Source organism: Pelophylax lessonae, assembly GCF_965119305.1.
Source record: "Pelophylax lessonae genome assembly, chromosome: 3".
Classification (NCBI taxonomy): Eukaryota; Metazoa; Chordata; class Amphibia; order Anura; family Ranidae; genus Pelophylax; species Pelophylax lessonae.
The window spans coordinates 111,080,130-111,100,996 of NC_138770.1; the positions used below are offsets into that span (position 1 = coordinate 111,080,130).

Genomic DNA, 20,867 nt, shown 5'->3' on the forward strand with positions numbered 1-20,867 from the left:
TATGGACCTGACTGTATATAGCTAAAACGAATCAATAAATAAAACACAAGCTGCAGCAAACACATGATATGTCTTCTCATACCAAAGACAATTAAATGAAGTAAAAGATTTTGTGCTGCTGAACTATCAATAATTAACCAAAAAATAAAATGTATATCCCAATACTTCAAATACTTATGTGATCAAATGAATAGGCAATTAATAATGTGCAAACAAATAGTGCTTAATTTAGTATCTACAAATAAATGTCGTGTACAGCATACTATGCAATCTGAACATAAATTACTACATGTCTCTTCACAAATATCCAATACTATTTATCCTGTGTAACTTCTTCTATGCTCGTAAACGTCCCACACCAACCTGCATAAATTTGTGCTCATAACCTTCCTTCACAGCCTCTTCACGCTCAGTGGTGACCTCCCATTGGGCCCGCTCCTTGGCTTGCCCTCATCGCCCACCCCTATCTGCAGTCTTCCAGTACTTTTAGCTACCTTGTTTCATCCTGTACAGAGATAAGGGTGCGCCTTCCCTTGCGGCCTTCCCTTTATATCCCTCCCCATTTCCCCCCCTATTCTTTGTCGCCATGTTGACTTCGCACAGACTTTCAGCCTACTTCTACACGCCTATTGTGAGGACTGTCCTCCAGCACCACTTGTTATGTACCCTTTTATTTCTACATGGCCATTTCTATGTTCCATCCATGTTTAGTTGAAACCACTGTGTATATGTACCTCTTGTACTATAATAACCTGTACCTCTGTACTGGACCCCTTTTATTAGTTTTCAATACAATATTTGAACAAGAAAAAAAAATACACTTAAATCTTAAAAACACTGCAATTGCACATTATAAAGAGAAAAATAATGTTTTAATGTAGGGATAGAGTCCGCCCTTAAGATAATGTCTATTTGTTTAAAATATTTTGCGAAGTTGGGAAATGAGCGTAGCTCAGCTTATGTACTGTTTGTGTACTGCTCAAGTCATAACTGTTTATGTGTGCGCATGCAAATGGTAAATTGTTAGGGAGATGTATTAATGGCTTCTTTACTATCCGAAATGAGGAGCTTGAGACGATCTGGGAATTTCTGGTAATCAGCCGGCTGAGGTAAGCCTTTGCTTACATCGAGTTATCAGACTTCCTTGATCGGGAAGGCATTTTTGGGACACAGGGTACCCATTTTATTCTCCTTATTCCAACTGTATTGATTGGTGTTTATATGTTATGTTGTTACTGTCTGCTGTCCATCGGAGGGTTATAGATAAGAAAAGGAAGAATAGTGCTGGTAACAGGGTATATGACAGTGGCGGCTGGTGCTAAAATTTTTTTGGGGGGGGCGCAAATAGAAAAATGTAATAGGCATTGCTTTGCAGCAAAAAACGCTGTAAAAAATTGTGTGACTTTGAGGTCACAAAAGCGTGAAAGGGGCCTTCAGTAATTAAGGTATAGTGTGCCCCCTTTCAATGCAGAGAGACCAGCGTGCACCCCCTTTCAATGCACAGTGACCCCCCTTTCAATGCACAGTGACCAGCGTGCCCCCTTCAAAACAGTGACCAGTGTGCCCCCTTCAAAACAGTGACCAGCGTACATGCCCCTTTCAATGCAGTGATCAGCGTACATGCCCCCTTTCAATGCAGTGATCAGCGTACATGCCCCCTTTCAATGTAGTGACCAGTATACATGTCCCCTTCAATGCAGAGACCAGCGTACGTGCGTGCCCCCTTCAAAGCAGTGTGCACCCCCCCCCCCCCCCCAGACCAGTGCACTTACCTGGAGCCCTGGAGCAGCCGCGGCGGCGCCTTCTCCTCAGGGTCCCGGTGTCCGGCTTCTCTTCAATCCCCCGGAGTCTCCACGAGTCCTCCCGCTCCCGCCTCCTCCTCGGCCAATGGCATGGGGTTTGCCTTCGGCCAATCAGGAAGCGCGTATTGGACGCGCTCCCTGATTGGCCAGGAGGAGGATCCGTGTGACAATAGCAAATTTTCATTCACTATTGTCACACAATGGGTGGGCTCAGGACGCACTGCTCTGCTCCCCGGGTCCACCCTTTGCATCGCCCTATTAGAGCCTCTGGAACAGAGAAAAAAGGGTGAAAATGTATAGTACAGAATACTTTATATGTTGTCAGAGAAGGAAGATGGGATGAACATTATGGCTGTCCGTCTGATTTATAGAAGATGTAAGCGATTTTAACCACTTCTGGACCAGAAGATTTTCCCCCTTAATGACCAGGCCATATTTTGCGATTCGGCACTGAGTTATTTAACGGACAATTGTGCGGTCGTGCGAAGCTGTACCCAAACAAAATTGATGTCCTTTTTTTTCCCACAATTAGAGCTGTATTTTAGTGGAATTTGATCACCTCTGCAATTTTTATTTTTTGCGCTATAAACAAAAAAGTGACAGTTCTGAGGAAAAAAAAAACAATATTTTTCACTTTCTGCTATATAACATTCTAAAAGAAAAAAAAAAAAAATTAAAAAAATCTAAATTTCTTAATATTTTAGGCCAATTTGTTTTCTGCTACATAGTTTTGGTAAATAAAAATTGCAATAAGCGTATTTTGATTGGTTTGCGCAAAAGTTATCGTGTCTACTAACTACGGGAAACATTTATGTCATTTTTATTGTTTTTTTTTTTGTTTTTTTTACTGATAAAGGCTGCGATCTGCGATTTTTAGTGGGACTGCGACATTGCGGAGGACAGATCAGACCCCTAACTGACCTTCTTGACACTTTTGGGGGGACCAGTGACATTACTACAGTAATCAGTGCTAAAAATATGCACTGTTACTGTAATAATGACACTGGCAGGGAGGGGGTTAACACTGTGGGTGATCAAGGGGTTAAATGTGAGCACAGGGGTGGGATTCTAACTGTGGTGGGGGTGGCTTGTGAAATGATCATAGAGACCTGTGATCCTATATAGAAGGATCACATGGGCTCTATGATCATTCCAGAGAGAAGAACGGTCAGTTGTGTTTACAACAGATGACAGTTCTTCTCTCTCAGCGGGGAACGATTGCGGGTGGCAGGCGGCAATCAGAGCCGCCTGCCCCGTGCATCAGAGTCCCCGTTCCCGAGTTGGGGCGGGAGTGCGCCGGCGGTGGCGCGCATTCGCCCCCTAGCTGCAGGCGCGTGACTGACGTAGATCTACGCCGTTTCACGCTGGAGGGCCGCCCTGCCACAATAAATCGGGGGTGGACGGTCCGGAAGCGGTTAAAGAGATATTTGTGTATGCGTGTGAATGCTGGAACTTTTAGTCCCACATCTTGTGTGTGTCTTGTTACCTGTGTGCAGACATGACCGCCTCCCTTGCCCCCCTCCCTTTTCTCTTTCTCATGAAAGGAATGTACGAGGATGAGACATCAGTGATAAACTGGAAGGATACCCATGCTAATTTCTGTTTTTTAGACAAAACATTAACAAAATTTGCCAGGTTAATTCATCTAATGATAAATAATGTGATCACAAATATTTTGAATCAGTTTCCCAGACATGGTACCAATTTTATTATGAACATATATATTTTAATTGGTTTAGACGACCTTTGGTTGGAAATGAAATACAGGTTATTGGGAAACGTGTAATATGGGGATAGTTCAGATTAAGATGAGGTTGTTTGGAATTGTTATGGATTGGAATACAGCTGCCATAATACTTAACAAAGCCAAGATGGATGGAATACATGGGAACTTTTTCTACAAAAATGAAAACTAAGGCCTGATAATAACTTGATGTGGGGTCCATGATGTGAGAGTAATAAAAGTTAAAATATTCCAGACCCATCACATCAAGTCCACCTGCAGCCAGCTGTTTTATAGTTTTGATCTGGCTGATGATTTTTTTTTTTTTTTGTTCTTTCATTACACAGATGGTTGGTACTTTTTGTTTTCCAAAGCAGAATGTGTGGATTGTAAAATGTGTTTCTTTTTCTTGTAAGTGCAGTGGTAAACTGCCGCATTACTGCCTGGTATGGTTATGATTTATTATGTTATGACATCAGGAAAATAATGTCATATGGGAACTAAGGACTTGTGTTATCTTGCTGAAACTAACAACAGAGCAAGAAAAGAGAAATTGTAATTTTGCCAGGGAAAGGATTTTGGTGTTGAAAAAAATGAAACTGTAGGATTATATATATATATTATATATATATATATATATATATATATATATATATATATATATATATATATTGTATTGTATTGCCTCTTTATTTAAAAAAATAAATAAAATTGTTCTATTGGAATTTGTGGAAAACAGCTTAACTATTCTGAAACCACAAGTTTTAACCTAAGAAATTTGGGATATTTTAAAACATGGATTTCTGTCAAGTATATGAGGTGATATATGAAGTTTTTTTTTTTTTCTGCTAAAGTTTATATATATATATATATATATATATATATATATATATATATATATATATATATATATATATATACACACAATACAGACCAAAAGTTTGGACACATTCAAAGAGTTTTCTTTATTTGCATGACATATTTTTATGAAAATTGTAGAGTCACACTTCAAGAGGTAGTCACCTGAAATGGTTTTCCAACAGTCTTGAAGGAGTTCCCAAAGATGCTTAACACTTGTTGGCCCTTTTGCCTTAACTCTGCGTTCCAGCTCACCCCAAACCATCTCGATTGGGTTCAGGTCCGGTGACTGTGGAGGCCAGGTCATCTGGCGCAGCACCCCATCACTCTCCTTCTTGGTCAAATAACCCTTACACAGCCTGGAGGTGTGTTTGGGGTCATTGTCCTGATGAAAAATAAATGATGGTCCAACTAAACGCAAACCGGATGGAATAGCATGCCGCTGCAAGATGCTGTGGTAGCCATGCTGGTTCAGTATGCCTTCAGTTTTGAATAAATCCCCAACAGTGTCACCAGCAAAGCACCCCCACACCATCACACCTCCTCCTCCATGCTTCACGGTGGGAACCAGGCATGTAGAGTCCATACGTTCACCTTTTCTGCGTCTCACAAAGACCCGGTGGTTGGAACCAAAGATCTCAAATTTGGACTCATCAGACCAAAGCACAGATTTCAACTGGTCCAATGTCCATTCCTTGTGTTCTTTAGCCCAATCAAGTCTTTTCTGCTTGTTGCCTTTCTTTAGCAGTGGTTTCCTAGCAGATATTCTACCATGAGGGCCTGATTCACACAGTCTCCTCTTCACAGTTGTTCTAGAGATGTGTCTGCTGCTAGAACTCCGTGTGCCATTGACCTGGTCTCTAATCTGAGCTGCTGTTAACCTACGATTTCTGAGGCTGGTGACTCGGATGAACTTATCCTCCGCAGCAGAGGTGACTCTTGGTCTTCCTTTCCTGGGGCGGTCCGCATGTGAGCCAGTTTCTTTGTAGCGCTTGATGGTTTTTGTGACTGCACTTGGGGACACTTTCAAAGTTTTCCCAATTTTTTGGACTGACTGACCTTCATTTCTTATGTAATGATGGCCACTCGTTTTCCTGTCTATTCAGTAGGACTATCAGCTTTGTATCCACCTGACTTCTGCACAACACAACTGATGGTCCCAACCCCATTTATAAGGCAAGAAATCACACTTATTAAACCTGACAGGGCACACCTGTGAAGTGAAAACCATTTCAGGTGACTACCTCTTGAAGTGTGACTACAATTTTCATAGTCATGAAAATAAAGAAAACTCTTTGAATGAGAAGGCGTGTCCAAACTTTTGGTCTGTACTGTATATATATATATATATATATATATATATATATATATATATAACCATTTTCTGTGAAATATTTTGCAAGTCTAGGAATAGCAACTGACACACTAATAATCGCTCATATCAGTAAGGTTAGAAATACTGTACTGACAGTGTGAGCATAGAAAAAAATAAAATAAAGGGGGAGGGGGTATGATTAGTTTGAGTTCTTCCATATGCTTCAGCTGCAAATTGTTTGTAGCAATTGTAGCAAGTATTTGGAAATATTTTCTGGGCATAATGGTGAAAAATGCTTTCTGGATGAGTAAATTGATGGCCAATGAATGAAAGAAAAGAAAAGGTGTTGTTAAAGAACAAGAGAACATGACATAATAATATGTCTTCCCAACAGTGTTGGGATGAGTTTGGGTTATGTTTCATTGATTGGTATTCAGTAACTATTAACACTGTATCCTTGGGATGATATAAAATGTATACAAATAAGTGTTTATCTTATGGAATGTATTGCGTCTCTACTTCAATCCTAAGAGTAGAGGTTGCTAAGAAAAAAAAAAAAAAAAAAAAAAAAGAAGGACTACCCCTGTTACCCTGTTATTTATGAAGATAGGGTGGATATTAAGCATTTGAAGAAGTTGCTAAGGTTTTTAGTGGGAAAGTTTGTTTGGATACAGTCTTAAAGTGACTGCCTTTTTAGTTTTACTTAACTCAATTAGTATATTGTTTATATTCATTACGGTTTTTATTTGCTTATGATTATCGTGTGTTGCAAGGTTGCAGAAAAAAGTTCTGAGGCAGAATACGCGCTTAGGTAAAGTGTTCTGTTCTGGGGCCCTCTGGTTCCACTTGGGTCCAGAGGAGAAGAGGAACTGAAGGTGTTTTTGCTTCAGATCACTTCTGGATCTAATCTGGGATTGGGCTCTTTAATATTTAATGTTTTATTGAATTTCGCAGCATTATTGGGTTTGAGCAAGATGTTCAATCACATATATATTGGTCTAGTAATGAAAACTGGCTATGAAACATTTTTATTTTCATTTGCTTATGGATTTGTGTTTGAATTTTTAAAATGGCAAGAATATTATTATTAACACCCGAGAGAGAGAGAGAGAAAAAAAAAAAGGGGGAGGGGGGGGGGAGACTTTATCTAGTAAGTAGGTTATTTGATTCTGTAGTTATTCATGTTGACTGGAGAGTATCTGCTCAACCCCCCCCCCCATTTACGCCTCTATCCGGATGTTGAAGAAATTACGAAATCCTTGCATGGGAATCCTTGTTGTTCTAATGCCAGGAGGTCATGGGATGATTCCGGAAGCTTTGCTAAACCATCATCCTAGTACACTTCTCTACTCTACTTTCAAGGTTGAAAGAGACTCCTGTGAAAGTTCCTGGGAATATCTGGAGGAAGAGCCATGATGCCAACCCAAGGCCTGAAAGTTCCAGTGGACAAGAGAGAGAGAGAGAGAGAAAGGGAAAAATAGATCTGAGGTGCCAGACTGAAGACCCAACCCAAACGATGATTTCTTTGCTTTTTTGCAACATCAGTTCCAGTCTGTCTGTGGATGTCATTCTCTCCTTACCAAGAGGCAAGCTTTAATGGGGTGGTAGATTTCTTCAGGCTATATGGCAAGGTAAAGAATCCTCGGAGGTGTTTAAAAGTTTAGCAAATGACCCTAAGGACTGAAATAATGTGGACTTTGTAAAACCTGGAAATTTATGGACATATACAAGGCTCAATACAAGAGAGACTTTTCTGTTCAATTCTATTCTATTTTGCTGAAGACTACTTTATTAACTTCAGGACTATCACTTATTTTTCATGAACATTTGCTATACAGTTGAGATGACAGTTGAAATTACCCTTATTTATGAATCATTTTCTTGCCATATGTAATTTGAATGTGTCTATTGGTTTTATAGTTATATACATGCTTACAAGGGTGATGTATATTGGAGACAGGATTCATAAATTGTCACGTTGTGACAAGGGATGTTCTAAGAATGCGCCCCTTAAACATTGTCTTCAGTTTGTCCTTTGCTACAACTTAATTTAGAGTGCTGCTTTAACATTGGGTTTTAGCTGACAATCTTAATATGTGGCAACACAGAGGAATTTGTAGTATTAAGATTATATGGCAATGTTTCCCAGAAATTGAGCCTGATAATGGTGATACATATGCCTGGGACATAATTGGAACTAACTTTGAGATTGTACAAAAACACAGAGATAAACTCTAAAGAGATGTGTATGACTTACTACCGTAGTAGGTGTTACTAAAGGTGACAAAAACAGGTTCATAACATGTCTACGAAGGTGGGTTTACCTTTACTGGTGACAAGTAATGGGTTGGTCTTTATATGGATGGACATTTCTATTGGTGTACTGTTGTAATCATTGCTCAGTTATATGCTGATAATATAGTGTATTTAACATACTGAACCAGTAAATAAAAGACGAGTGATGCATTATTCTGTGTCTTGATTTCAGTCCTACATTACTCCCCACAGAGCTCTGTGTGTGTGTGTGTCTGGGGGTGTGGAATGGAGAGTGGTGGCATAGGTTAGTATAGGAGTAATATAATAGGGAGTACATCTTTAATGGTAGACAGGTACTATTATAGGAGTAATATAATAGGTAGTACATCCTTAATGATAGACAGGTACTATTATAGGAGTAATATAATAGGGAGTACATCCTTAATGATAGACAGGTGCTATTATAGGAGTAATATAATAGGGAGTACATCCTTAATGATAGACAGGTACTATTATAGGAGTGATATAATAGGGAGTGCATCCTTAATGATAGACCGGAACTATTAACTTGTTGTAAGTCAGGTTGTAGAATCCTTTCAGTGTCCTACTCCTGTAGGTGGTGCTAAAACCCCTATGGTCAAGAATAGAAGAGAGCTGTGTCCGTCAATGAATGTAAGAGAAAAAACTTTATTTGACCACAGCCAGCCAATAGCAAGAGTCCCTGCCAAGGCACCCCCCTCTGATGTGATGGCCTTAACTACTTGTCTACAGTACCAAGGTACGTTTATAAACAGCATAGTAGACAAGTAGTTAAATCAAGCTTGGTACTGCCTTTAAGAGCCGACAAATGGCTTTACCATAGAAGTGATCTGGATAACTTTTAAGGGACTCTCAAAGTGAAACTCCCCTTTTATGGCAGCAGCACCCACAGGGGTTCCTAGGCTCTTACGCTCCTCCAGGAAGCCCCAAACCACAGGAAACTGCTGGTAAAATTAAAACAGGAGGAACTTGAGAAACTTCCTTTCCCTGATGTTTCCTGCCACTAATTACCCTGGATAGAATATTGTTTTTTTTACACAAAAATGTATTTTAGTGTATCCTTTCCTGAAAATATGCTCTGCAAATTATTGTGCAATCCAAAAAAATTGCACCTACTACCGTTTTATTCTTCAGGGTCTCTGCTTTCAGAAAATATATACCTTTTAGGGGGTTTACAGCAATTTCTAACAAAAACATTACCCAGAAGACAAGTTAGCCTCTATGAATAAGCTCATCGGGTGAAACATGTCAGGAATGCAGTTAGATACTTTCTCTGGTTTTAACTATCTGGTGCTCCGTTAGAGAGATTTTCTATTTTTTTTTTTCTTCCTGTCCTGCTGACAATAGTTTTACTACACAGGAAGTGGGAGAAAAATTTCAGCTGGGACTGCAAACAAGGGGACAGAGATTCTAGCCATCTTCTACTCTACTAAGAAAGTATTTTTTTTTCTCTCTCTGTGTTGCTGGAGAGGTTCCCTCATTTTCTGTCTACTAAAACATTGTCCACAGGCCAGGAAGTGAGAAAAATATCTATTGGAGCCCCTGACAGCAGTAAAAATCTTTTCTCTCTCTAGTAAAGATTTGATATGTAAGAGAGAACATTTTTAAACAATAAATGTGCCTCAGCAGTGCCCTGAAAAAAAAAAGATTTTTGACTTACCGTTCATTGACAGACGCAGCTCCATATTCTTCTTAACAATTGGATTATGCTGCCCCCTACAGGAGTAGGACATTAGGCAGAAAAGAATTCTGGCTACACCCATGAGCAGTCCCAGGGGGTATACTCCCTCTCTCTGCTATAGCCACTCAATTTTGTTACAAGCAGTGTCAGGAGAATTATAACTCCACAGAGGGGTGGGTGCTGTGTCCGTCAATTAACATCAGAAAAATAGATTTTATGGTAAGTCAAAAATCCATTTTTTTCTTTTTCGTTCATTGACGGACACAGCTCCTGATATTCATAACCAGCAGGTCCTCTTAAACAGCAGCCTGCAAAACCTCACGACCAAAAGAAGCAACTGCAAATGCCAACACATCCACTTTATAAAACTTTGTAAAAGTTTGCACCAATCCTGCGTCACTGATGCCTAATGACAGAAAGCCCAGGACGCACTAAGTGCCCTAGTAGAGTGCGCCTTGACAGGGAAAGGAGAAACCTGACCCCTGATGAAATAGGCCTGAATCACCGCCTGTCTGGTGCATCTGGAAATGGTCAACCGTTTTCGAGGTCCATCCGTGAGCACAAGAGAGAGTCTGACTTCCTGAAAGACTCTGTAGCTGCCAGGTACACCCTTATTGCCTGGCCCACATCCAAGGCAATTTCCTTTGGATGTTTAAGCCTGGGACACAGGGAAGGCAACACAATGTCTTCATTCAAATGAAAATCAGAGACAACCTTTGGAAGGAACGACAGTCAGGGGCGAAGAACCACCTTATCCCTGTGAATTCCCAGGTAAGGTGAATGACAGGATAACACCGCCAGTTCCGACACCCTGCTCGCAGAGGTGATAGCCACTAAAAAGGCCACCTTCTGGGACAGCCTAAGCAGGGGATCTCCCAAATATTTTCAACGGGAGTCTTCTTGCCATGGTCTTACCTTCTTGCTGTTCTCCTTCGTTTGACATGTGCTGGCGGCCATCTTGGTTTCTGGGTTTCTTGTAGCCTCCCACCCTGCGGCTCCTCCTTCCCACTGGGAGGAGCTGGATACCTAGCTCATATATATAGGAGGTCTGTGGCTTCAGTTCCCTGCTTGGTCCTCCTGTGTTCACATGCTACTAAGACTGCTGCTACTTCTGGTTCCTGTTCCTGGCTTCGTCTGACTACCCTGCTGGTTCCTGATCCTGGCTTCGTCTGACTACCCTGCTGGTTCCTGATCCTGGCTTCGTCTGACTACCCTGCTGGTTCCTGTCCCCTGGCTTCGCAAAGACTCTGCATCGGTTTCGCCATCCGTTTGGACTTTTGCTTTATAGCTTGTTTTTCAATAAAGCTTTCTTATTTTCACTTATCTGTTGTTGTACGTCTGGTTCATGGTTCCGTGACATTAGGACCAAGCCATGAATTCTGACGGTACAGGGCCATCCTCGCTACCCACGCTGGTTGCCAGACTTGATCAGCAGGATCACCTGTTGGGTCGGTTCGCCGTGGTGTTGCAAACCCTGCTTGAACGCACGGTACCACAGGCCACGAATTCTGACGGTGCAGGGCCATCCTCACTACCCACGCTGGTTGCCAGACTTGATCAGCAGGATCACCTGTTGGGTCAGTTCGCCGTGGCGTTGCAAACCCTGCTTGAACGCACGGTTCATTTCGCTCCCGTTGCCGATGGGTCGGTTGTCGCTCCTGGGTCCGCTCCTACTGCCGCTCCGGTTGTTGCGCCAGAGTCTACCCCGACACCTGTTGTTGCGCCTGCGGTGTTTCGGGGTATGTCCGGTTCTGCCCCCCTTCCACAGCGCTTTGGGGGAGAGCCAACTCAGTGCCGAGGTTTCCTTAACCAGGTGGGCATTTATTTCGAGTTGCTGCCACATGCCTTTCCTACTGAGAGATCAAAGGTGGGCTTCTTAATCTCGCTGCTCTCGGACAAGGCCTTGGCCTGGGCCAGCCCTTTATGGGAGAACAACAATCCGGTGGTTGCCGAGTTTTCCGGTTTTGTTGCTTCTCTTCGGAAGGTATTCGATGTGCCGGCTCGTGCTGCCTCTGCTGCGAAGCTCCTTATGTCCATCAGACAGGGTTCACGATCCGTAGCTGAATACGCCATTGAGTTTCGTACCCTGGCAGCAGAGGTGGGCTGGAATAATGAGGCTCTGGTCGCTGCTTTCTCTCATGGTCTCTCGGATGCCTTGAAGGATGAGGTTGCAGCTAAGGACCTACCAGTGGAGCTCGAGTCTCTTATTTCTTTCCTGATTTTGATTGACACCAGACTCAGGGAGAGACCTTCCTTTAAGGAGAGTCTGCGGAGGCCTCCTAACAGATTGGCGCCTACCTTTGTTGTCCCACCCGTGCCTCCCTCTCCTCCCACGCCTCCTGGGGATGACTTGTCTGGGGGTGAACCCATGCAGCTGGGGTTTGCTCGCCTGTCCGAGGGGGAGAGGGTACTCCGGAGACGCGAGGGCCGATGCATGTACTGTGGTCTCGGTGGGCATTTTCGGTTGGCATGTCCGAACCGTCCAGGGAAACGCTCGCACCTGAGATCCTGTCGGGGGCAGATCTTGGGTGGAGTCTCCTCGTCCCCGGTTTCCCGTGTTGACAAACCACTGATCACTGTTGTCCTTTCCTGGGTCGGGGGCTCGGTGACGACCCAGGCGTTGGTGGACTCTGGTGCTGGTGGTTTGTTCATTGATAGTGTGTTCGCTGCCGCCAATTCCATTCCTCTGCAGGCTCGAGGTTCTCCTCTGGCTCTTGAGGCGATAGACGGCAGACCCCTTCTGCCGCCACACGTGACTCATGAGACCCTTCCAGTGGGGTTAGCCATTGGTGCCGTCCACAGAGAGTCGGTCTGCTTCCAGGTTATTTCGTCTCCACACTACTCGGTGGTCTTGGGGTACCCCTGGCTCCAGAAGCATAATCCGATTTTCGATTGGAGATCGGCCGAGATCCTCTCGTGGTCACCGCAGTGTGGGGCTAGTTGCATCCATGGGCCTGTCAAGTTGCTGTGTACTTCCTCGGACTCTCTGTTGCCCCCTGAATACGAGGAGTACCGGGATGTATTCGATAAGGTGCGCGCGGTTGCCCTACCTCCGCACCGCCCATACGATTGTGCCATCGAGTTACAATCTGGTGCCGTTCCTCCTCGTGGCAAAGTCTATCCACTGTCGGTAGCGGAGAATGAGGCCATGGAGGAGTACGTGAGGGAGGCGCTTTCACGTGGACACATTCGCAAATCCTCGTCCCCGGCAGGGGCTGGATTTTTCTTTGTGAAAAAGAAGGGCGGTGAGTTGAGGCCTTGCATCGATTACAGGGGTCTCAATCGCATCACGATCAAGAACGCATACCCGATACCCTTGATTTCCGAGCTGTTCGATCGCCTTAAAGGGGCCACGGTCTTTACCAAACTCGACCTGAGGGCGGCATATAACCTCGTAAGGATCAAGGCGGGCGATGAGTGGAAGACCGCGTTTAACACCAGGACCGGTCATTATGAATCCTTGGTTATGCCCTTTGGGCTGTGCAATGCGCCCGCAGTCTTTCAGGAATTCATCAACGATGTTTTCCGTGACCTGTTGCAGCAGTGTGTGGTGGTCTACCTGGATGACATCTTGGTATATTCTGTGTCCATGGAGACCCACATTCTGGATGTCAAACGAGTGTTGCAACGGTTATGAGAGAACAAGCTGTTCGGTAAGCTTGAGAAATGCGAATTTCACCGATCCCAGGTAACCTTCTTAGGTTACATCATTTCCGCTGAGGGGTTCTCCATGGATCCTGAGAAGGTTTCGGCTGTCTTACAGTGGCCCCAGCCCAGTGGTCTTCGCTCCCTGCAGCGCTTTTTGGGCTTCGCCAATTATTATCGGAAGTTCATCAGGGACTTTTCCATGCTAGCCAAGCCTCTCACGGATCTGACCAGGAAGGGCAGCAATTCCCAGGTCTGGCCGCCCGAGGCCATCCGAGCTTTTGAGGCTTTGTGTCGGCTCCGATTCTGTCGCATCCCAACCCTGGGTTGCCCTTTGTCCTCGAGGTGGACGCGTCTGAGACGGGAGTAGGCGCCCTTCTGTCTCAGCGTAGAACACCAGAGGGTCCTCTGCTTCCTTGTGGGTTTTACTCCCGGAAACTGTCTTCCGCGGAGTGCAACTACCAGATTGGTGACAGGGAGTTATTGGCCATCGTGCAGGCTCTTAAAGAATGGAGGCACTTGCTCGAGGGTTCGGTGGTTCCGGTCCTCATCCTGACGGACCACAAGAATCTGACCTACCTCTCTGAGGCCAAGAGATTGACACCACGTCAGGCCAGATGGGCTCTGTTCTTGTCACGTTTTAATTACGTGGTCTCCTACCTACCCGGTTCCAAGAACATCAGGGCTGATGCCTTATCACGGCAGTACTCCGACCTGTCCAGGGAGGAGTCGATTCCGACTTCGGTCATACCTCCGAATCAGATCCTGGCTGCCATTCGCACCAGCCTGACCTCTCCCCTGGGTGAGCAGATTTTGGCGGCTCAATCTGGTGCTCCCTCTGGGAGACCCAACGGCAGATGTTTTGTGCCTGAGGAGTTGCGCACTCGGTTGTTGCGTACCTACCATAACTCCAAGACCGCGGGGCATCCTGGAAAGAATCAGCTGTCCTGGGCTGTTTCACGTCTGTTCTGGTGGCCTTCCCTACGTTCCGACATCGCCGCATATGTAGCGGCATGCTCCGTTTGTGCCCAGAGTAAGTCCCCTCGGCACCTTCCGTTGGGCCTTCTGCAACCCTTAGCCACCGGGGAGCGCCCATGGTCACACCTGGGGATGGATTTCATTGTGGACCTCCCTGCATCCCGAGGCCATACGGTCATTCTCATGATTGTGGATCGGTTTTCCAAAATGTGTCACTGTGTTCCTCTCAAGAAGTTACCCTCTGCACAGGAGTTGGCCACGATTTTTGCCAGGGAGGTCTTCCGGTTGCACGGTTTGCCCAAGGAGATTGTGTCGGATCGGGGGAGTCAGTTTGTGTCCAGGTTCTGGCGCGCCTTTTGCTTCCAGTTGGGGATTCATCTCTCCTTCTCCTCGGCCTACCACCCTCAGTCCAATGGGGCCGCAGAACATTCCAATCAGGCCTTGGAGCAATTCCTTCGTTGCTATGTCTCCGATCACCAAGACAATTGGGTTGACCTCCTGCCTTGGGCTGAGTTTGCCAGGAACACGGCGGTGAACTCTTCCTCTGGGACGTCTCCCTTCATGGCCAACTATGGGTTCCAACCTGCCGTGTTACCGGAGGTATTCTCTCCCCAGGATATTCCGGCTGTGGAGGATCACCTTTCCGTCCTACGTGCTTCTTGGGTACAGATCCAGAAGTCCCTTGAGGTCTCTGCGCAGCGCCAGAGACTCCAGGCTGATCGCAGACGAGCGCCTGCTCCTTCCTACCAGGCCGGAGACCGTGTATGGTTGTCCACCCGCAACCTCAACCTTCGAGTGCCCACTCCCAAGCTGGCGCCTCGCTTTGTTGGTCCCTTCCGAGTGCTTCGCAGGGTAAACCCGGTAGCCTATGCCCTTGCGCTTCCCCCTGGCATGCGGATCTCCAACGTGTTTCATGTCTCCCTGTTGAAGCCTCTGGTGTGTAATCGTTTCACTTCCTCGGTTCCTCGGCCTCGTCCGGTCCGAGTGGGCAATCGTGAGGAGTATGAGGTGAGCAATATCCTGGACTCACGCCTGGTCCGCGGTCGGGTGCAGTTTTTGGTTCATTGGCGTGGTTATGGTCCAGAGGAGCGTTCCTGGGTTCCCTCCGCAGATGTCCATGCTCCTGCCTTGCTCCGAGCCTTCCACGCACGCTTCCCTCAGAAACCGTTCTTTACTCCGCGGAGGAGGGGCCCTTGAGGGGGAGGTACTGTCATGGTCTTACCTTCTTGCTGTTCTCCTTCGTTTGACATGTGCTGGCGGCCATCTTGGTTTCTGGGTTTCTTGTAGCCTCCCACCCTGCGGCTCCTCCTTCCCACTGGGAGGAGCTGGATACCTAGCTCATATATATAGGAGGTCTGTGGCTTCAGTTCCCTGCTTGGTCCTCCTGTGTTCACATGCTACTAAGACTGCTGCTACTTCTGGTTCCTGTTCCTGGCTTCGTCTGACTACCCTGCTGGTTCCTGATCCTGGCTTCGTCTGACTACCCTGCTGGTTCCTGATCCTGGCTTCGTCTGACTACCCTGCTGGTTCCTGTCCCCTGGCTTCGCAAAGACTCTGCATCGGTTTCGCCATCCGTTTGGACTTTTGCTTTATAGCTTGTTTTTCAATAAAGCTTTCTTATTTTCACTTATCTGTTGTTGTACGTCTGGTTCATGGTTCCGTGACACTTCTGTAGAGCTGAAAGCACCAAATTAAGATCCCAAGGTGGCAATGGAGCTTGCACTGGAGGAACCAAATGTTGGACACCCTGAAGAAAGGTATGCACCAGGGAGTGTGTGGCCAAAGGTCATTGCAAGAAGACCGCCAAAACGGACACCTGGCCCTTGATGGTACTCAAGGCCAATTTCTGTTCAATCCCTCGTTGAAGGAAGGTCAAGATCCAAGCCACAGAGAAGGAGCGAGGAAGAACCCCAAGAGACTTACACCATGCAATGTACATCTTCCACGTACGATGGTATATCTTCCTAGAGGTAGATTTCCTAGCTTTCAACAGTGTAGGAATCACAGATAAACTCCATCAAAGCCTACATGAGATTGTTGTTCACTCACTTGTTGATTGCCTTTGTGATCTGCACGTCTTGATTACACTGTACTGTACTTGCCTTTGGTTCAACTTTTACAATAAAATATATTTGAAAAAAAACTCCATCAAAGCCGACTGTAAAGCAGGATGGAAGATCGATACTTGGGACAGCAGATCCTCCCTGAGAGGAAGCTTCCAAGGAACGTCAGCGACCAGCCGCACCAGATCGGTGTACCAAGCCAGGCGAGGCCAGTCCGGAGCCACTAAGATGACCGGAATCCCTTTTGCCTCGATCCTGTGTAGAAGTCTTGGCAGAAGCTTGAGAGGAGGGAAGGCATAAATCAGGCAATACTGATGGGCCACCAGCGCATCTGTGGCGTCCGCTGTGGATCCTGTGTGATCCCTTGACCGAGCAACAAACCTCTGCACCTTTCTGTTGAGCCGAGACACCAACAGATCCACCTCGGGATGCCCCCCCAGAGCCACAGCTGATGAAACACCTCCGGATGAAGGACTCTCTCCCCCGTGGTCCAGTGCCTGCTGACTAAGGTAATCCGCCTGCAAATTATCCACCCCAGGAATGTGTATGGTGGAGAGGGCTGGATTGAACCTTTCTGCCCACCTTAGAATACTGGCTTCCTGCAGAGCTGCCAGGACACTTCTTGTGCCCCCTTGGTGATTGACATAAGCCACGGCCGTGGTATTGTCCAATTGAATGTGCACTGGACAACCCTGAAGACGATCTGTCCAATGATCCAGACCCAGTCTAATAGCTCAGAGATTTAAGACATTGATCAGGAGTCTGGACTCTTCCAGCGTCCAGATCCCCTGAGCAGAATGCTTGCCGAGGATGCCTCCCCAGCTGGACAGGCTCAAATCCGCTGTGACTACTGTCCAATACAAGAGGGGGGGAAGGATTTTCCCAGCCTGAAGCACAGGAGAATGAAGCCACCATATTAGGGACTCCTTCGTGCCTCGACTCAGACGGATATGATTGTACAGAGACTGCGGAGGCTTGTCCCGTTTCGTCAGAATTTCCCTTTGCAGGGACCCATCACCCGCATGCAAGTCCGGAGGGATGACCATTTGTTGGGACAGCAGGAGGCATGTCGCGGCCGAGGTCTGCGCGTGCTGGCTGGCCAAATTGGGCTGACCACTAGATCTAGATTATCCAGCCTGTCGCCCAGTCGGGCAGTTGATTGTAGAGCTCACAGGAAAAAAATCCAGGAGAAAAAAAAATTTTCTAGCTAAAAAATGTTGCCAGGACCAAAAATTCCAGGAAGGAAATGGGTCCTTACTCCTGACTACGCAACAAAAAAAAAAAAATGAGTGGCTATAGTAGAGAGAGGGAGTATAGCCAGAATTATTTTCTGCCTAGTGTCCTACTCGTGTAGGGGGCAACATAACCAAATGGTTATGAATATCAGGAGCTTTGTCTGTCGATCAACGAAAGAGAAATGTACATTTTGTTTTGATTTCCTTGAAGTGCGGCTAGGCTTTGGGTCTCCATTCTCATAGCTGTATATTTGCAGTGTGAGATCATCTAAAGCACAGCTGCCTCTGAATTGTAGACTCACCAGAGTAAGATTTAGGGTGCCACTACTGTGCTTCTCATTGTTCTCCTTCCTGGAAAGGAAGCTGTACCTGAGACCTGCAAGGATCTCCCTGCTTCTTTTCATTTATTATTTGGATCTGTGATTTCTTCACTTTTTCCCTGCTAATTCCTAAGCTTAGATCACCAGTCATTGGGGGGGGCAGCTCTAACATGAATCTGCAAAGCCCTGCTTTTCTGCCAATATGACTACCTTTACACAGAGACACAGTGTAGAACAAGGCATGGTATGTCCAAAATAGTAAAAGATCAGCTGCAGGGAAACCACAGACAATGCTGTTGACCAGTATTTTCCTCTCGGTCTGCCTTTTTTTGGGCAAAACTTCTCTTTTTAAAAGAAAATGTAAAAGGACACCACCACCCAAAGCTAAAAACAAAGATAAAACAATCCTCCTTCTCTACCATGGTACATTGACGGAGACAATTTATATAGCTGCACTTACAGGGTTGGCGTTGGCCTGCGATGCCCAGAGCAGTAATAGACTGTAGTTATGTGTGGAATTTCCCTTGAGAGTGTCCAGAAGATGATGTAGCAAGGTCTGTAAAAGATCGAGAAATCATACAAATTTATTCATCACCAGGGTATTTCAAAATGTCCATGTAGCGTCTAATCCCTCTGTACCCATTTCATAGACAGCTGTAAATTTTTCCAATGTCTGAAGCAGGACCATCTGCCTCGCCATCACCATTTTTCAGACATGTAAACAAGCAATGGCTGATAAAAGGAGATTTCAGACAAATGGTTTAGACAGGTACAAACAGACAAAAACAGGTTAACACAGGAGTAATCCAGAACATTGTAGACACAATGGAACTCAAATAGAACCTGTTGATGAGGCCCATGGTTGAAGTACTGGCTATACTTTAAAGTCAACTAACAAGGCTAGGTGTGGAAGCTGTAGTGTGGTCTAGCTGCAGCATAGAAGGTCCAATAGATGGCAGGCAAAGTCTAGCAACTATAGCTATCCTCCAGGGGAGAGGAGAGAACCAGGGTTGATTTTGTTGACAAAAATTTTTTGGTCATAGTTTTCGTCCGCTTCATGTTTGCAGTGATGAAATCGAATGGGTTTAATTAAATTGTAATGCATTGTTTAACCACTTGCCTACAGTGCACTTTCACCCCCTTCCTGCCCAGACCGATTTTCAGCTTTCAGCGCTCTCACACTTTGACTGAGAATTACTCAGTCATGCAACACTGTACCCATACAAAAATTGTGTCCTTTTTTTCACACAAATAGAGCTTTCTTTTGATGGTATTTGATCAATACTGGGTTTTTTATTTTTTGTGCTATAAATAAAAAAAGACTGAAAATATCGTGAAAAAACGCATTTTTCTTTGTTTCTGTCATAAAATTTTGCAAATTAGTCATTTTTCTTCACAAATTTTGGCCAAAATTTATACTGCTACTTATCTTTGGTAAAAAAAACCCAAATAAGTGTATATTATTTGGTCTTTGTGAAAGTTATAGAGTCCACAAGTTATGGTGCTATTCAATGAAAATTGATCACACTTGATCACACCTGATGTACTGAAGGCCTATCTCATTTCTTGAGACACTAAAAGGTCAGGAAAGTACAAATACCCCCCAAATGACCCCTTTTTGGAAAGTAGACATTCCAAGGTATTTAATAAGGGGCATGATGAGTTTTTTGAAGTTGTAATTTTTTCCCACAATGCTTTGCAAAATGAAGATTTATTTTTTTTTATTTTTATTTTTTTTACAAATTGCCGTATTAACAGGTTATTTCTCTCACACAGCACATGTATACTTGCAACTACACCCCAAAACACATTCTACTACTCCTCCTGAGTATGGCTATACCACATGTGTGAGACTTTTTCACAGCCTGGCCACATACAGAGGCCTAACATCCGAGTAGCAGCGTCCGGCATTCTAGGAGCACAAATTACACATATCATTTCCTGACAACCTATCGCACTTTTGAAGGCCCTGGAGCACCAGGACAATGGAAACCCCCATAAAATGACCCCATTTTGGAAAGCAAACAGCCCAACGTATAATTTTTGAGGCATAATGAGTCTTTTGAATATGTCATTTTTTTCCACAAGTTTTTGGAAAATGTGGAAAGAAAATGAAAACACATTTTTTTTACACAAAGCTGTCCATTTATGCAATATTTCTAACACATCGCATGTACATAGCAAAACTTGCACCCCAAAATACATTCTGCTATTCCTCCTGAGTATGGCGATACCACATGTGTAACACTTTTTCACAGCCTGGCCACATACATAGGCCTCACATCCAAGTAGCGCTTTACACAAAGTTGTCCATTTATCCACTTTAAGACTGGGCCTATTTTTGACACTTGGTGTTTACAAGCTAAAATCATTTTTTTGCTAGAAAACTACTTTAAACCCCCAAACATTATATATTTTTTTTTTAGCAGAGACCCTAGAGAATAAAATGGAGATCGTTGCAATATTTTTTATCACACCATATTTGCGCAGCAGTCTTCCAAATGCGATTTTTTTGAAAAAAATTCACTTTTTTGAACTAAAAAATAAGAAAACAGTAAATTTAGCCCAATTTTTTTCCATAATGTGAAAGATAATGTTACGCCGAGTAATTAGATACCCAACATGTCATGCTTCAAAATTGCGCATGCTCACAGAATGGCGCCAAACATTGGTACTTAAAAATCCCCATAGGCAACATTTTAAAAATGTCTGCAGGTTACTAGCTTAGAGTTACAGAGGAGGTCTAGGGCTCAAATTATTGCACTCGCTCTAACGATCGCGGCGATACCTCACATGTATGGTTTGAACACCGTTTACATATGTGGGCGGGACTTGCGTATGCGTTTGCTTCTGCGCGCGAGCTAACGGGGACAGGGCGCTTTAATTTTTTTTTTTTTCCTATTTATTTTATTTATTATTTTTTTATTTTTACACAGTTTAAAAAAAAAAAAA

General features: G+C 44.6%; 1 protein-coding gene across 1 annotated transcript in view; it reads right to left on the reverse strand.

Annotated features, from left to right (window-relative positions):
- CYP39A1 (cytochrome P450 family 39 subfamily A member 1) overlaps window positions 1-20,867 on the reverse strand; it is a 169,369-nt gene that overhangs the window by 69,702 nt on the left and 78,800 nt on the right. The window contains exon 6 of the mRNA XM_082249199.1: window positions 18,376-18,471. Coding sequence (XP_082105325.1) covers window positions 18,376-18,471 — 96 coding nt within the window. The remainder of the gene's footprint in view (window positions 1-18,375; window positions 18,472-20,867) is intronic.